This window comes from Apium graveolens, chromosome 10 (assembly GCF_009905375.1).
Source record: "Apium graveolens cultivar Ventura chromosome 10, ASM990537v1, whole genome shotgun sequence".
Classification (NCBI taxonomy): Eukaryota; Viridiplantae; Streptophyta; class Magnoliopsida; order Apiales; family Apiaceae; genus Apium; species Apium graveolens.
In genome coordinates, this window is record NC_133656.1 from 80,241,730 (window position 1) to 80,260,463 (window position 18,734).

An 18,734-nucleotide genomic window follows, 5' to 3' on the forward strand; every position below is an offset into this window, starting at 1 on the left:
GGGATGAGAATGGTTGAGGAATGTTCTAGGGATCCTCTGACACGTGCCCTGATTATTCTCCTAATCAGGACTAGCGGTATGCAGGATTGATGAAGTCAGGAGTCTGAACCTAGTCCTTCTAGAAGCCTTATATACTATCAAACTTGATGAATTGATGAACCTATCATGCTTGAATACTCCGTTTTAATATTGTGAGGACTATTTTGATGAATTCTTAATGATTATGATGAAAATATGATGAATTTTTAAAAAATATTTAATTGATAATTTGGAGAACTCTAATTTTCTCGGACAACCCTCAGTTAAATTAATATGATATATGCTTACTGAGCTTTTATAAGCTCACTCTTTAATGTGATTAACTTTTACAGGAAAAAATTTCGGAGAAGGATAATCTAAGATTTTAGCAATCAACGAGAAGTGCATGACATCGTAATGATTAATGCTTATATAATAGACATATTTTTGTACCTAGTTAAGATCTTATGATGTATCGTAAGCTTTTGTTATAGACTCGAAAATGGGGTACGAACTTTATGTTATTAATTAAGTTAAGGTTACGTAAGCATATTTTGAGTTGATTAGTTTGTTTGGCATCCCCGAGTCGGGTTTCTGAAGTCATCCTATGGCCGGGGGCGTGATATCTACGTTGTTCGAGGGAGATGGAGTCAGTTCTTGGATTAAGTCACAAGAGTCACTAACCAAGGTATCAGTGGATGCAACAATATTTCGAGAGTTTAATATCTATGTGATGGATTGGTCGCATGAAATACAACGAGGGAGTTGATCTTAGTTAAGACAATGGTTAAATAAGGGATGATCTCAACAGAGTTGGATGAAGCAATGACAATCAAAGAAGCACTTAGTTGGACTATGGATCAAGCATGGCAGGAAGTAATTGCGGAATCTGATTGCTTGGTTGCAATCCAGGCGATTAAACTCAAAGTCTATATGATATCCCGTTTGAACGAGTCATTGAGGAGTGTAGGTTTATGTTACACGATCAAAAAACAGTATCACGGCTAAATAACAGGTCACGCCCTAGCTCGAATGATATATTTTTATCCAAATCAAGTTTTCAATAAAAAAAATATATTCCTCATGGTGTAAATGTTGCTTTGAAACCCGATTTAGTTGTTTAATAAAAGCTTATGTTAGTCAAGAAAAATGGATCTGGGCCATGAAAGGGCCGTCAATTCTGGTTTTATGGTAATAGATGTAGAGGTAAAAAAATCAGGCCAAGATAATATATAAATACAAGTTGGTCAGTTACTCAGTTTATTTTTATTTTTCTTTTTCTTTTTTGACAATGTGATTAGTTAGTCAGTTAAGTTGTATACAATCATACATAGCCACAAAAATTTGCACGAGAAACTTGTGTAAATATTTGTAGGATACTTTTGAATAGATCAGAATACTCCCACATGCAAATTTTATTATGCTTATATATTACTCCCTTTGTCCCATTTTATGTGACCTACTTTCCTTTTTGGGATATCCCGAAAATAATGAACTCTACTATTCATGACAAGAATCTTTAATATATAAAATGTAATACCATGTACTTTAAAAGTACACATCGTCTGAGATAAGTGGATACAATACATGCATTTAAACTAAAATACGTACAAGCACAAGAATAAAAGTCTATCATAATTTAGTACCAAAACCATACAAACAAACTTACTTACACTTGATTGCCCATAGCATACAAATATTTTTACAATGCTCTTCAAGAAAACAAAAGTCATGCATCCACCAAAGACATGTTTCTAGCAAAAGGTACGTTCTCTTACTAGTGTATCTACTGGGTTTGTAAAACAACAACAGCTTGTTGGACATCAACAAAATCACAAGTCATGGTCACAGGAAGATTACCCACACGAGCTAGATGACCCTTACCAATGTGAGGCAATTTATATCTATTATCGCCAAAAGACTTGATAATCTCAACCATGCATGATTTGAGTGACAAAAACACATTATTAAGGCAACGTGGAGATAATTCATTGAAAGCCTTTTCTACAACAGCTTGTAATTCATCGATATTTTTTGGAGCTTCTTGGTGTTGAAGTGTTTGTATCGATCTAAAAAAACCAAAATCCAGTACATTTAGATCTGGGCTATTTGGTGGTTGACAAACCAAGTTAATATCAAACCCATCTTGCTTTACCGCACGTACAAATTCATCATCATCCATACTTAAATGAGCCCTAGCATTATCTTGTTGGATGTATGTAGTTGGTGAGGATAAAAGAGGCCATTTCTGTCGAATTTGAGGTAAGACTTGAAGGAGTAAACATGATCTATAAACATCTTTGGTAATCGATGTGCATGCCTTCGTTTCTAGTGTGCGGGCGATCCGATTTTTACTACTTCTTTGAAATGGTTCTTTATACACAAACAAAAAAATTCCAATTTTACCATCAAACAATGTATTGTTATCCTGATCAAATTGAGGACGAGCAACCGCCGCGAGAAACATTATTTTTGTAATAAATCTTTTACTCTTGCAAGTTCTTACGGGATCTGTTTCCTCCGATAATAGATATTATCTCTCTATTTCTTTGGTTTGAAAAAACCATTTTTTTATCAATGTGCACGACATCAAAGAAGCCTAGCCATTTTGTTTTCATTAGTAAGATGAGGTTTAATGGCATTAGTATGAGATCGAATATTACCTCCTTCTTGATTCGTCGGTGAAGTGTTGATTTAGCCATGTTTAGAGCACATGCCAAGGATTGTATATTTGTTCGGAGACGTAATGTAACTTGTGAGACCTCATTCCGATCAATTTCAATCTTCTTCCGGCCTACTCTGCCCTTTAGTTTAGATGATACATCAAGTGGCAGTCCTCTACCAAAAGAGTTTTTAGCGTGCAACCATATACGTTGGATAGTACTCATAGAACATGAAAATTTATGACTAGTTTTAATCATCAAACCATTTTTTAATTTTCCATATGTTGATCTCTCTAATAAGAAATGAAACACAACTTCTCTTTCAATTTCTGTTAACCATTTTACCATCTCAGCATACAAGTAGATGCATATAATGAGTTGGGTTAATATATAAAAATAGGTTTGACATGTATGAAATGGGTTTGGTAGAAATTTTAAGTAAATGGAAGGGAGATGTATATGCTGATCTTTTATGAAATAATGGCGCCACATCTATTTTTACTCTGTTGATCAAAAGAGAGGGAATATTGCCGCTCATTGTTTCACTCACAAGTCAAATGAGTATTTTTAATGAAAAAGTTGGCTACCTGTTAGTTTCTTAAACTTTGTGCATTATTTATCGGGTCACATAAACCTGGACAGAGGGAGTATTTAATACTAGTTTTACAACATGTGCGATGCACGGGTCTTTATTAATATTTTTATATTATTTAAAATTATAATAACTTTTTTTTGGATCATTATCTTAGTAGTATATTTATAAATAATAATATAAATATTTGTTATTGGCGGGAGTCGAACCTAAATCTTGGGTAGTTTATAAATAATAATATAAATATTTGTTGTTGGTGAGATTCGAATCTGGAAGTTTTAACAGTGTATAAATAATAATATAAAGTGATGACTTAATTAAAAAGATCCAACAATTATAAATAAGGATAACCAAACCAACCGAAAAAAATATATCAAATTATAACGCTATGATTATTATAATATAGTATAGAAGTACAGATTTAGAGCCGCACTTCACAATTTTATTACTATTTCATTATTCAGAGCCCACTTACATGAGTTGTTTTCGAATCTTGAAGATTGCTCGTATCTACAGATGGCATATGTTAGTATATTTTGTACGAAATTACGATCTTGATGAGTGGATCTCTTGTCTGTTGAATAACCAAAATATAGCATTAGCTGCAGGTGAGATCCTGTTTTCTAGCTTTTAAAATACATATTTATACAAAACACGGCAAAATATAACTTAAAACTTAATCAACCCCTTTTTTAATTTTTATTAATTAGGCTATATGACTTGAGTATAAATATAAGGGATAATTAGACTCTGTGATGTCAATGAGAATTGAGAACTCCAACCGGGTAATTTATAGAACTATCAGCATCATTTCCATACCCGTCCTCATATGATTTGGTCCAACGTGTCTTCTATTTACGTGTTATACATTGAACTTTTTTGAATGAAAGATATATAATTGATTTTCGAAACACTGTCACAAAGATATCATATTTTAAATAGATGAACAAAATTTATCGATTAATTTCGTGGGCAATTATTGTATTGAACGAGTACAAGGATAATTTTATTAAATGCCAATATGCATGATTGTGAAAGTTCATGGAAAAACAAAGTGTATTATTCATCTCTGAACGTGGTAAATGATGAATTAAATATTGTTTGGCGTCATCTGAGAGCGACTTAAGTAATCAGGTTTCCACATGCTGCTTTTCTAAACACTATAAATCAACAAGAAAGGAAACATTTTATTCATCTTCCTCAGAAATATCAGATTGTTTTTTAGAACTCTACTCTCCAAAACCTAATTAACATGTACTCACCATCTATGTCAGATTCGGATCTAGCAGTTCTCGATTCAATTCGACAACATCTTTTGGAAGATACAGAAGTTTTTGATTGTTTCATCAATGCAAGTTCATGCAGTTTTGGTTGCGAGGTCAGCTTAGACGATCTGTTTATGAATGAGAAAATCAATGAAGTGCCTTCACTCATTTTTGACCATTCTATAGAATCAAGTCCTTGCAATGACTTCATTTACCAGTCGGATTTTAGCTTTGATGATTTTTTCATCGAAGAAAATCTTAATAATGTTCCTTTATTTGACGTCGGATACTTGCATGAACGGGCCGGTTTTCGAGAGCATGAGGACATAAAAATAGAGGTTGTGGCACCTGAAAGTCAGTCTCCACAAGAGTGGAAGAGATATAGAGGCGTAAGGCGGCGGCCATGGGGAAAATTTGCAGCAGAGATAAGAAATCCAGCTAAGAAAGGTTCAAGAATATGGTTGGGAACTTATGACACACCTGAAGATGCTGCATTGGCCTATGACAAAGCTGCTTTTAAGTTACGTGGTTCTCGTGCTAAGGTTAATTTTCCAAATATGTTGGAGCCTATTCGTGTTCCAGCCAAACGCCAATCACCGGAGCCGAGGCCCTCCTCCTCCTCCTCCTCCTCTTCGTCCTCCAGCTTAAGTACAGAAGAATGCGAATCATCGAAACGGAGAAAAACATCATCTGCTTCAATGTAAATGTCATACATTAAGAAACAAAATTGATGGATCAATTTAGTTCGTACGAATGGTTTAGGATTTTTCTAATAATTGCGGAATATTGAACGGATCATAACATGGGTTCACATAAACTCTCATCATATCATATATATTGAAAAGGTGATAATGTATTGATTTTCGGCCATTATTTATCATTCAAATCACGAATTACCAGGACTCTTTCTACATAAAAAAAATTAGCTATTTATGATTTCTGTTAAAAATTACTGTATTTTTGGAAAAAGTGCTATTAAAAAAAGTGTTGTAAAAATTAAATGACAGTTTGGTAATTTTTTTTATATATATATGTTTTGATGCAAAAATTTCAAAATAATAATGTTTTTAATAAGGTTTGATGGTAAAATTAACATATATTTCCCGCAAAAGCTGAAAATCAGTTTTTTCTAAAAATATGGAGGGACTTGCTTTCTTTGACAGTAGTTTTACGGCAAAAGCATTTTTCCAAAAATCATTTTTTAAATTTTATCAAACAATTTTTTAATTATTTTTCGGCGAAAAACTGAAAAATAATTAAAAAATACCAAACAAGCCCAAACACACCCTAAGTGTTTAAACAAGCCCTATTAGAGAATCTCTGTATAGAGTGTCAAAAGATGTGTCTAAAGGCACGTGACATAATGTGTCATGCATTTTAACACCCACTTCAATTGGAAATATATAGATATATCCACCCAAATATATTTAACTTCTCATCTAGTTCTACATAAACATAATGGATGAACACTTTAGCAGTTTTAGTTTCAAATAAGCATAATGGATGAACACTTTAACACTTTACAATGGAAAAAAGATAAAAAAAAAAAAAAGAAGAAAGAAATAATATGGACCGATGATAATGATTAAATTTGTCTTCTTCATTTAACATCGTTAATTGAAGATGTTCTTAGCACATGTTCATACATATGGTTTCATTCGGGTGATAATAATTAGTAAATTGCTTACACTATGATGTTACTTGAAGTCCTAAATATACTTGCGTATATAGTAATCGGAAAATCAAGTAGGACAATTGTATAAAACAAAACCCTACACGTATAATATACGTTAGATAAAATAAGCTAGGTGAATCAATATAAGCTATTTTATGCTCTGCACACGAGATTTGGCCGGTGGGACACGGTTGTACTTAATTATATTTAAATTTAAATAAATAATGTTCATTTCGAGAGCTTCCACGCGCACATGTATTTAAATTTCCCCTTAACTAATAGGTGTGTGTAATATTGTAATTTTAAACTACTGCCGCATGCAAAATCTAAGCTTGAATACATATTACTGTTTGTATGCGTGTTTTCCCCTCTCAGTGTGTTAATATTGTATATGATGACGACGATCCTGATTGGCTGATTAGTGTGTCCTTCGCATCGTTACCTGAAAATATTAGATTTATTTGCATCTCAATAACGATTTCGTCTCGATTTGTATCTAGTTATGCAGATGAACCAAAACATACAAAAGAATATTAATTACAAGGTTACCCGTTTGTATATAACTCTATCAAAAATATATTCTCTCCGTTCCAATTTATTTGTTCTGTTTGATTTTTTTTATTAATTAATTTAAATTGGACCATAAATTAAATATCAATCTTTCATTATTTTGAAAAATCAAAGAATACATATTAAAGTAGATTACGTGTACTTTTAAATGATGTAAAAATCTTTAATTTTATCATGCCTGGTCGGAGAAAATATAAAAATCTTTGCACTTTAATTTTGCATCCCCTTAACAACAAAAATTGAATATAATATTTAATTAAATATATTTCTCGTATCAAAAAAGTGTTTAATATAATTTTATATAACCGTAAAAATTGGAATATATTAAAAAACTTAACTAAAATTTTTAATAATCAAGATAATGGCTAACCATTATACATATAGGTTTACAATCCGTGCGATGCACGGGTCTTTATCAATATTTTTATATAATTTAAAATTATAATAAATTTCTTTTTAGATCATTACCTTATGAGTATATTTATAAATAATAATATAAATAGTTGTTATTGTCGGGATTCGAACCTGAATTTTGGTTAGTGTATAAATAATAATATCAATATTTGCTGTTGGTGGGGTTCAAATCTGGAAGTTTTAGTAGTGTATAAATAATAATATAAATATTTGTTGTTCGCGGGGTTCGAAACTGGGAGCTTGAATAATGTATATTCGTTTAGTTATTCAATCTAACAGTCCTGATCACTTGATTAAAAAGATCTGACGGCCATACATGGGAATAATCAAACCAACCAAAAAAAAGTATATCAAATTATACCACATTCTGATTACTCTAGTATAATATAAATTAGTATCAGAGATACCATTAAGTAACTAGTAATATCACGTTGAAGAACCAAGTAATTTGGAATATTTCAATGTACTAGAGAAAAAATCTATGACAAATTTATACTCCTGAACTGTGTGCATGTGTTTTGGGTTGAGTGAAAAAACCCTCTAATTTAGGTTGAGAAGTAATTAAACTCTCTTAAAATCTCGTGATAACAAATAGACCAAATCAATCCAAAAGATTGTAAACAGGTAGCGAAAAAGCCCCAATCATAAAACGGACGTTAACTTTTTAATAGCAGAAATTATTGAGCTTAGTCTCCATCATTTGGTTTGTTAAATTAGCCAGAATAATCATGTTACTACCTTCTATCTACATAAATCTAAAGTTGGACACCATTCTGATGTAAATATTATTTTGCTTGATCAAAATGAATATTATATACAAAGTACGAACCCATATTTTTGATAAACCCATATTTTTGTTTGATCCTTGAAAATTAGAATTATGTTCTTCAAATAATCAAAAAAGTCGATTAAAGATTGTATTTGGAAATGTAATCTCATATATATTAATAGGAAAATAATAGGTAAATATCAAAATGTATAGAAACATAAAAAAATTGCCTTAAATAAAGGAATAAAAAATATATCAAATTATAACGCTATGGTTATTATAATATAGTATAGAAGTACAGATTTAGAGCCGCACTTCACAATTTTATTACTATTTCATTATTCAGAGCCCACTTACATGAGTTGTTTTCGAATCTTGAAGATTGCTCGTATCTACAGATGGCATATGTTAGTATATTTTGTACGAAATTACGATCTTGATGAGTGGATCTCTTGTCTGTTGAATAACCAAAATATAGCATTAGCTGCAGGTGAGATCCTGTTTTCTAGCTTTTAAAATACATATTTATACAAAACACGGCAAAATATAACTTAAAACTTAATCAACCCCTTTTTTAATTTTTATTAATTAGGCTATATGACTTGAGTATAAATATAAGGGATAATTAGACTCTGTGATGTCAATGAGAATTGAGAACTCCAACCGGGTAATTTATAGAACTATCAGCATCATTTCCATACCCGTCCTCATATGATTTGGTCCAACGTGTCTTCTATTTACGTGTTATACATTGAACTTTTTTGAATGAAAGATATATAATTGATTTTCGAAACACTGTCACAAAGATATCATATTTTAAATAGATGAACAAAATTTATCGATTAATTTCGTGGGCAATTATTGTATTGAACGAGTACAAGGATAATTTTATTAAATGCCAATATGCATGATTGTGAAAGTTCATGGAAAAACAAAGTGTATTATTCATCTCTGAACGTGGTAAATGATGAATTAAATATTGTTTGGCGTCATCTGAGAGCGACTTAAGTAATCAGGTTTCCACATGCTGCTTTTCTAAACACTATAAATCAACAAGAAAGGAAACATTTTATTCATCTTCCTCAGAAATATCAGATTGTTTTTTAGAACTCTACTCTCCAAAACCTAATTAACATGTACTCACCATCTATGTCAGATTCGGATCTAGCAGTTCTCGATTCAATTCGACAACATCTTTTGGAAGATACAGAAGTTTTTGATTGTTTCATCAATGCAAGTTCATGCAGTTTTGGTTGCGAGGTCAGCTTAGACGATCTGTTTATGAATGAGAAAATCAATGAAGTGCCTTCACTCATTTTTGACCATTCTATAGAATCAAGTCCTTGCAATGACTTCATTTACCAGTCGGATTTTAGCTTTGATGATTTTTTCATCGAAGAAAATCTTAATAATGTTCCTTTATTTGACGTCGGATACTTGCATGAACGGGCCGGTTTTCGAGAGCATGAGGACATAAAAATAGAGGTTGTGGCACCTGAAAGTCAGTCTCCACAAGAGTGGAAGAGATATAGAGGCGTAAGGCGGCGGCCATGGGGAAAATTTGCAGCAGAGATAAGAAATCCAGCTAAGAAAGGTTCAAGAATATGGTTGGGAACTTATGACACACCTGAAGATGCTGCATTGGCCTATGACAAAGCTGCTTTTAAGTTACGTGGTTCTCGTGCTAAGGTTAATTTTCCAAATATGTTGGAGCCTATTCGTGTTCCAGCCAAACGCCAATCACCGGAGCCGAGGCCCTCCTCCTCCTCCTCCTCCTCTTCGTCCTCCAGCTTAAGTACAGAAGAATGCGAATCATCGAAACGGAGAAAAACATCATCTGCTTCAATGTAAATGTCATACATTAAGAAACAAAATTGATGGATCAATTTAGTTCGTACGAATGGTTTAGGATTTTTCTAATAATTGCGGAATATTGAACGGATCATAACATGGGTTCACATAAACTCTCATCATATCATATATATTGAAAAGGTGATAATGTATTGATTTTCGGCCATTATTTATCATTCAAATCACGAATTACCAGGACTCTTTCTACATAAAAAAAATTAGCTATTTATGATTTCTGTTAAAAATTACTGTATTTTTGGAAAAAGTGCTATTAAAAAAAGTGTTGTAAAAATTAAATGACAGTTTGGTAATTTTTTTTATATATATATGTTTTGATGCAAAAATTTCAAAATAATAATGTTTTTAATAAGGTTTGATGGTAAAATTAACATATATTTCCCGCAAAAGCTGAAAATCAGTTTTTTCTAAAAATATGGAGGGACTTGCTTTCTTTGACAGTAGTTTTACGGCAAAAGCATTTTTCCAAAAATCATTTTTTAAATTTTATCAAACAATTTTTTAATTATTTTTCGGCGAAAAACTGAAAAATAATTAAAAAATACCAAACAAGCCCAAACACACCCTAAGTGTTTAAACAAGCCCTATTAGAGAATCTCTGTATAGAGTGTCAAAAGATGTGTCTAAAGGCACGTGACATAATGTGTCATGCATTTTAACACCCACTTCAATTGGAAATATATAGATATATCCACCCAAATATATTTAACTTCTCATCTAGTTCTACATAAACATAATGGATGAACACTTTAGCAGTTTTAGTTTCAAATAAGCATAATGGATGAACACTTTAACACTTTACAATGGAAAAAAGATAAAAAAAAAAAAAAGAAGAAAGAAATAATATGGACCGATGATAATGATTAAATTTGTCTTCTTCATTTAACATCGTTAATTGAAGATGTTCTTAGCACATGTTCATACATATGGTTTCATTCGGGTGATAATAATTAGTAAATTGCTTACACTATGATGTTACTTGAAGTCCTAAATATACTTGCGTATATAGTAATCGGAAAATCAAGTAGGACAATTGTATAAAACAAAACCCTACACGTATAATATACGTTAGATAAAATAAGCTAGGTGAATCAATATAAGCTATTTTATGCTCTGCACACGAGATTTGGCCGGTGGGACACGGTTGTACTTAATTATATTTAAATTTAAATAAATAATGTTCATTTCGAGAGCTTCCACGCGCACATGTATTTAAATTTCCCCTTAACTAATAGGTGTGTGTAATATTGTAATTTTAAACTACTGCCGCATGCAAAATCTAAGCTTGAATACATATTACTGTTTGTATGCGTGTTTTCCCCTCTCAGTGTGTTAATATTGTATATGATGACGACGATCCTGATTGGCTGATTAGTGTGTCCTTCGCATCGTTACCTGAAAATATTAGATTTATTTGCATCTCAATAACGATTTCGTCTCGATTTGTATCTAGTTATGCAGATGAACCAAAACATACAAAAGAATATTAATTACAAGGTTACCCGTTTGTATATAACTCTATCAAAAATATATTCTCTCCGTTCCAATTTATTTGTTCTGTTTGATTTTTTTTATTAATTAATTTAAATTGGACCATAAATTAAATATCAATCTTTCATTATTTTGAAAAATCAAAGAATACATATTAAAGTAGATTACGTGTACTTTTAAATGATGTAAAAATCTTTAATTTTATCATGCCTGGTCGGAGAAAATATAAAAATCTTTGCACTTTAATTTTGCATCCCCTTAACAACAAAAATTGAATATAATATTTAATTAAATATATTTCTCGTATCAAAAAAGTGTTTAATATAATTTTATATAACCGTAAAAATTGGAATATATTAAAAAACTTAACTAAAATTTTTAATAATCAAGATAATGGCTAACCATTATACATATAGGTTTACAATCCGTGCGATGCACGGGTCTTTATCAATATTTTTATATAATTTAAAATTATAATAAATTTCTTTTTAGATCATTACCTTATGAGTATATTTATAAATAATAATATAAATAGTTGTTATTGTCGGGATTCGAACCTGAATTTTGGTTAGTGTATAAATAATAATATCAATATTTGCTGTTGGTGGGGTTCAAATCTGGAAGTTTTAGTAGTGTATAAATAATAATATAAATATTTGTTGTTCGCGGGGTTCGAAACTGGGAGCTTGAATAATGTATATTCGTTTAGTTATTCAATCTAACAGTCCTGATCACTTGATTAAAAAGATCTGACGGCCATACATGGGAATAATCAAACCAACCAAAAAAAAGTATATCAAATTATACCACATTCTGATTACTCTAGTATAATATAAATTAGTATCAGAGATACCATTAAGTAACTAGTAATATCACGTTGAAGAACCAAGTAATTTGGAATATTTCAATGTACTAGAGAAAAAATCTATGACAAATTTATACTCCTGAACTGTGTGCATGTGTTTTGGGTTGAGTGAAAAAACCCTCTAATTTAGGTTGAGAAGTAATTAAACTCTCTTAAAATCTCGTGATAACAAATAGACCAAATCAATCCAAAAGATTGTAAACAGGTAGCGAAAAAGCCCCAATCATAAAACGGACGTTAACTTTTTAATAGCAGAAATTATTGAGCTTAGTCTCCATCATTTGGTTTGTTAAATTAGCCAGAATAATCATGTTACTACCTTCTATCTACATAAATCTAAAGTTGGACACCATTCTGATGTAAATATTATTTTGCTTGATCAAAATGAATATTATATACAAAGTACGAACCCATATTTTTGATAAACCCATATTTTTGTTTGATCCTTGAAAATTAGAATTATGTTCTTCAAATAATCAAAAAAGTCGATTAAAGATTGTATTTGGAAATGTAATCTCATATATATTAATAGGAAAATAATAGGTAAATATCAAAATGTATAGAAACATAAAAAAATTGCCTTAAATAAAGGAATAAAAAATTCAATGCAAAAACAATGAATTCTAATATAGCAGTCAGAAAATATGAGCATACAACATCGTCATGCCAAAAATTAGAATAGAGTCATTTTGATAATTTTTGCCTTTTTCGTAATTGTTTCATTTCTTCAAGTTATCTTGATGTGATACAATTTTGTTCTCTCCATTGTAGTCCAGGTGGCTGAATTGACATAGATGTCGTATTTATAGGTCCGCCAACCTCTCTAATCTCGATTCGTCTATTTGATTGAGATGTAATTCATGTTTATCCAACTCATTGAATTTTATCTACTCGATACTCTCTCTCATTAGGAATAGGAAATGTCAAATTCGGGTTTTTTGAACCATTATTTTGTTTTTCTGGATTTAATTGATCCGCTTTTAATCATGGGGTATATTTGCTCCTAGAATTAAACTTATTCGCTGCTTAACCCATATATTTATTAAACTAAAAATTCGTGAAAACTAAAAATACTTGTGACAATGTGATCACAATATTTTAAAAATATAATTTGCACTTCTGCATCTCATATCTATAGATAATTACGAAACAAGTTTTATGCATCAAACTTAATCAAGTCAAATTTAATAAATACTTAATTGACAATTATACGATCTTTTTAAAAAATATACTGAATCTGAGAAGTTTATTCTCCCCATGTACTATATTGTAAATCAGATCTCTTACTTTACAATTAGTTCAAATCGTACCAATATGATAAAACTATTAGACAAGAACGACGTCTCAAATCCAACGCACATCTTGCAGAATCTTTTAATTAATATCTAATATGACAAACTCCAGATCAAACTTGGAAGAAGAATATTGAATAAATTACTAAATTATTATTTCAATATCCTAAAAGCGTGGCAAATTAGTTTCAATAATGAATTAATGGGAGGCACGAATATCTAAAATTAAATATTTTTATAAGCACGTGAAATTAAACCTATTTTTTTTAATAATTGCATAAGCTCGGCTGGAAAGTTCTAAGGACAATCAAAGCAGATATATATATATATATATATATATATATATATATATATATGATTTACAAATAAAGTCGTACATTGATAAATTGAATATGTTAAATAATTGCATGGGATACATTGTCACATGCTGCTCTCGAAACTATAAATAAACTAAAAAAGAACCTAATATGAATATCAACAAATATCAACTATAGCAAACAGTGTTTTAACAATTCGAAACCTAATATGAGCTTCGTTTCTATCACAGATTCAGATCATTCGGTGCTAAATTTGATTAGACAACATCTTCTTGAAGATGTAGATGATTTTGATTTTGATTCTTTTACCAGTACAAGTTTATGGAATGATTGGATTAACGGGTGGGATGTTTGCTTTGATGATCTCTTAATCAATGAAGAGCCGTCTTGCAATGTTGATGAAATCTTCGATTTGGTGGAATGTCCTCAGGGTGAGGAGGTTAGAATTGCAGTGATGCCTGAAGGTCGGTCTACACAAGACTGGAAGAGGTATACAGGTGTGAGGCGTCGGCCTTGGGGGAAGTTTGCGGCAGAAATAAGAAATCCAGCTAAGAAAGGCTCGAGAATATGGTTGGGAACTTACGACACGCCTGAGGATGCTGCATTGGCTTATGACAAGGCTGCTTTTAGTTTACGCGGCTCTCGTGCTAAGGTTAATTTTCCAAACATGATTGGATCCTATGTACTAGAGCCAACTCGTAATGATGCTAAGCGACATTCACCAGAATCTTCAACCTCATCATCCTCCTCATCATCAACATTATCGGAACATTATGAACCCTCTAAGAGAAGGAAAAAGGGTGTAGACGAATAATCATCTCTGGCCTATAATAAACTTTCACTGAATTTACAATCTCGTGTACCGTGGTCTCCTATCCCGTGTACCGTGAAGTCTCCTATCCCGTGATTTTATCTTTACTAGCATAGTCCCTCAGTGAGAAAAATATTAGAGATACTGTCTCTATTCTAAACATAACGCCTACCTATTTATCTATCTATCAAACATAACGCCTACCTATCTATCATAGATCTATCTAGATGAAACGTTAAAAGTTAGATAGTGTGTCGGTTGGTACTTAATTATTTTAATTCTAATTATTGTGTCGATCAATTCTAATTCTAATTCTAATTCTAATTGATATTGAAGTCAATTTCCTCTATTATTTTACCAATTTCAATTCTATTTTATATCGAACTCTATATCATTATAATTTATATTAAATTCAACTTTGTCTACCAATTTATATTTTAATTCATATCGAGTTCTATATTATTCTAATTTATTACTTCGGGCTAAATTAAATTTAAGCAAGCTGTATATATCAAAAGATTTAGTTGATATTTCATGTGACTCGGGCTAAGATAAAATAACAATACTATCAATCCTCTTAAAAAAATTATACTATTGAACTTGGATAAACAAAATAATATATGTTATTTATTCAAGATAAAAAAATATATTATACAATTGATTGAGACTAACACAAAACTAAAATAAAAATACAATTCGACCAACAAAAATAAAATCATATATACTAATTATTCAGTCTAAAAAAATTTATTTTATTGATCCAGACTTTAAAATTTTTTAAATTAAACTAAAAATAATTAGTTTGATTTGATCGGTGTATTGAGCATCAGACTAAAATAAAATAATGTAAACCACTAATCCGAGATAAATCAAATTTATATTAGACTAAGTAAAATTCGTATCCTATTAATGTGAACTAAAAAATCAAATTTTAATTAAAATATAAGTATTATTTTTTAAAAAATACATATAAAATTATCAATAAAACTATATTGTTCAATCAGTAATGTTGTCTTTTTCGAATATTTTTTATAGGGTTATGGTTAATCGATTAAGTAATCGTCATGCTAAAATATTTTTTAAGGTCAAAACATAATGAAGACATTATATTTTTACCCTCAATAAAATTATAATTTCGTTATAATAATATTCCCCCCTATCAATGCTATCAGTTTAAATAAGCTTAAATGTTCTATAAAGTTTTGAACATATACCTCAACTACTATAATTATCATGAAATCATATCCTTTAAAGTTTTAAATGGACAAAGTTAAAAATTGAATTCAAAATATTTTTTTTAAAAATTATATAATAAAAAAAATGCGTGTGATCCGTGCATCACACGGGTTTTAAGCTAGTTATATTAAAGACGAAACAATAAAAATTTGGTTGGTAGTCAGTCTGGTCACCGTAATTATAGTAATATTTAAAAATAAAACACTTTTATGAATAGATAAATATTTATAACAAAATTATAATATGTCTAATGGTTTTCGTTAAAACAAAAATAATATATAAAATTCACCTGACCGTGCTAAACAAAATTATACTATTGATCTGATTTTAAATAAAAAATTAAAAAAATTACATATAGTTAGTTGGATTTGAAGAATCGAGTTAAAATAAAATAATAAATATCATTGATCCCCTAAAAATATTATATCATTGAACCGAATTATAACAAACTAAAAATTTGAAAGGAAATGTGCAGGGTCGATATAATGTCATCAAATTAAAAGAAAATAGTATATATTATCCATTCGGTCTAAAATAAAATAATAATCATCTCGGGTTAAAATAAAATTAAACAGAATAGTAAGTATAATTACCTGTATTTGGTTGATATAACGGGCCCCAAGATAACATAATTTTTTTGTCATTGACGTATAAATTTTTACCATTGTTTCGGATTTAAACATATTAAATTAACATAAATCTGAAAATGTAATTAGTTGAATTTGATCGGACTAATGACAATTCGTAAACTATTAATCTCACCTAAAATTTATTTTTAATTAAATATAATAATTTTTCGTAAACACATCTATAAACATCAATAAAAATATAAATTTTAATCATTAAATTATTTTTTAACATTGTAGTTGTTAGGAATATGTATATTAGTTTGATGATAAGTTAAACAAAACACTTAAGTAGAAATCTAGTGTTTGTAACCTCAACGGATAAGACCATTCTGGCTATCCGTTGATGGAGTAGCTTTACTTAGAAATAAGTTTAGTATTGTAGCACATTTCAGTTTCTGTATTTAAGTTATAATTCTTAGATAATTGTGGGAAATTATAAGTCATGTTGACTACTAGTGGATATGCAAATAGGAGGACTAATTGTAAATATTTCATGCCTTGTAATTTTGTATAAGTGAAGTAGTATCAACTGATAAATTAAAGGCCTTCAACGGATGAGAAACAAAGCTTCAACGGATGTCTCTAAAGCTTCAGCGGATAACATCCATCAACGGATAAGTGCATCAACGGATAAAGCTTCAATTGCTAATGCATTAACGGATAAAGCCATCAACGGATGAAAGCTTCAACGGATGCTTAGTTCAATAGCAGTTGACAGTGACAATTCATAAGCTGACAGAGGCACATGGGTTGACAGAGATAAGTGGAATGTGGTAGCCTCTTGGAGGAATCAAGAAAATGCAGCATTTCCATTCTGGTGCAAACAAGGAAGTATTCAAAGATTCACAGATTATCCTAGATTGCATTGGATAGAGAAATGAAGAAGAAACATGTGAAGAATCTTTTTAATTGTATTTGTACTTTTGTCTTCACTTGTAAACTTGGTGATATATAAACCAAGTTGCAGCTAGTAATTAGAGTGTGAATTTTCCAGAGCTGTTTAGAAAAACATAGAGAGAAAATCATCTAGTTTGTACTAGGACGCGGCTGTGATCAATTCTTTGAATTACAGATTTTCTGAAATACACATCTCTGGTGGAACAAAAAATCCACCAGAAAAGTTTTTGAAGCCTTTGTGTTCTTTACATTTGTGTCTTGAATATATATCTGTCTGCACCTGCTCAAAGCAATTCACACACAACTGTTCATCAAAACACTTAGCCTTTGAAACTGCTCAAAACTTGAAAAAGTTTTGAGATTTACATTCAACCCCCCTTCTGTAAATCTCATTGTTAGTTTCTTGGGAATAACAATTGGTATCAGAGCAAGCTCTTAACTTACAAAGAGTTTAAAGATCTATTCTACTAACATCATGAGTAAGAAGGATATTGGTGTAAAGATTCCAATCCTGGAAAGAGATAATTATCATCACTGGAAAGTGAAGATGCATCTACATCTTCTCTCTCAAGATGAAAGCTACATCAACTGCATTGAAAATGGTCCTCACATCCCTCACAAGGTGGCCACAGCTGCAACTGCCACATTTGCTATTGGACAGTCTATTCCCAAGCCAAAAGCAGAATGGACTGATGAAGATATTGAAGAGGTTCACAAGGACAAGAAAGTCATGAACATTCTGTTTAATGGCCTAGATCAAGATATGTTTGATAATGTCATTAATAGCCAAACTGCTAAGGAAATTTGGGATACTGTGCAACTTATCTGTGAAGGTACTGAACAAGTCAGAGAAAATAAAATACAGCTTCTCATTCAACAGTATGAATACTTTCATTTTGAAGAAGGAGAATCACTGAATGATACCTTCAATAGATTTCAGAAACTGTTGAATGGATTGAAGCTGTATGGCAGAGTGTACCAAGCCAAGGATTCCAACTTAAAATTTTTGAGGTCTCTACCAAAGGAATGGAAGCCTATGACTGTTTCACTAAGGAATTCTTAAGATTATAAGGACTTCACACTTGAAAGATTATATGGAATTTTGAAGACCTATGAACTTGAGATGGAGCAAGATGAGCTGTTGGAAAAGGGAAAGAGAAAAGGTGGATCAGTTGCACTTGTAGCTGACAATGAGAAGACTGAAGCCAGGAATGAAGAAAAGACAATGCCAAGTCTCAAAATTGGCACAAGCAAATCAGAATCAAGCAAGGGAAAGTAGCAAGTAGCTGAGGTTGAAGATAGTTCCAGTCAAGATGACTCTGATGATGTTGATAAACATCTGGCTTTTTTGTCCAGAAGGT

The 18,734-nt window shown here is 30.9% G+C and overlaps 3 protein-coding genes across 3 annotated transcripts; 2 read left to right on the plus strand and 1 right to left on the minus strand.

Annotated features, from left to right (window-relative positions):
• Positions 1-1,804: 1,804 nt before the first annotated feature.
• Positions 1,805-2,485, minus strand: LOC141690703 (uncharacterized). The gene has a single exon (XM_074495478.1). It carries the CDS (start codon positions 2,483-2,485, stop codon positions 1,805-1,807), a length of 681 nt encoding a protein of 226 aa, XP_074351579.1.
• Positions 2,486-4,331: 1,846 nt separating this feature from the next.
• On the plus strand, positions 4,332-9,975 carry LOC141690704 (uncharacterized). Its single transcript, XM_074495479.1, has 2 exons — positions 4,332-5,239; positions 9,074-9,975. Exons 1-2 carry the CDS (start codon positions 4,526-4,528, stop codon positions 9,815-9,817), a joined length of 1,458 nt encoding a protein of 485 aa, XP_074351580.1. The 5' UTR covers positions 4,332-4,525; the 3' UTR covers positions 9,818-9,975.
• Positions 9,976-14,008: 4,033 nt separating this feature from the next.
• Positions 14,009-14,614, plus strand: LOC141690705 (ethylene-responsive transcription factor 2-like). Its single transcript, XM_074495480.1, has one exon. The coding sequence runs from the start codon at positions 14,009-14,011 to the stop codon at positions 14,612-14,614; it is 606 nt and encodes a 201-aa protein (XP_074351581.1).
• The last annotated feature ends 4,120 nt before the right edge of the window (positions 14,615-18,734 follow it).

What these genes read in the sequence shown, in the direction of transcription:
- LOC141690703 (XM_074495478.1), bottom strand. Translation starts at nt 2,485, where the DNA reads ATGTTTCTCGCGGCGGTTGCTCGTCCTCAATTTGATCAGGATAACAAT.
- LOC141690704 (XM_074495479.1), top strand. Translation starts at nt 4,526, where the DNA reads ATGTACTCACCATCTATGTCAGATTCGGATCTAGCAGTTCTCGATTCA. An exon ending in AAACATCATCTGCTTCAATG is followed by an intron (nt 5,240 to 9,073) that starts TAAATGTCATAC and finishes ATTGTTTTTTAG; the next exon opens with AACTCTACTCTCCAAAACCT.
- LOC141690705 (XM_074495480.1), top strand. Translation starts at nt 14,009, where the DNA reads ATGAGCTTCGTTTCTATCACAGATTCAGATCATTCGGTGCTAAATTTG.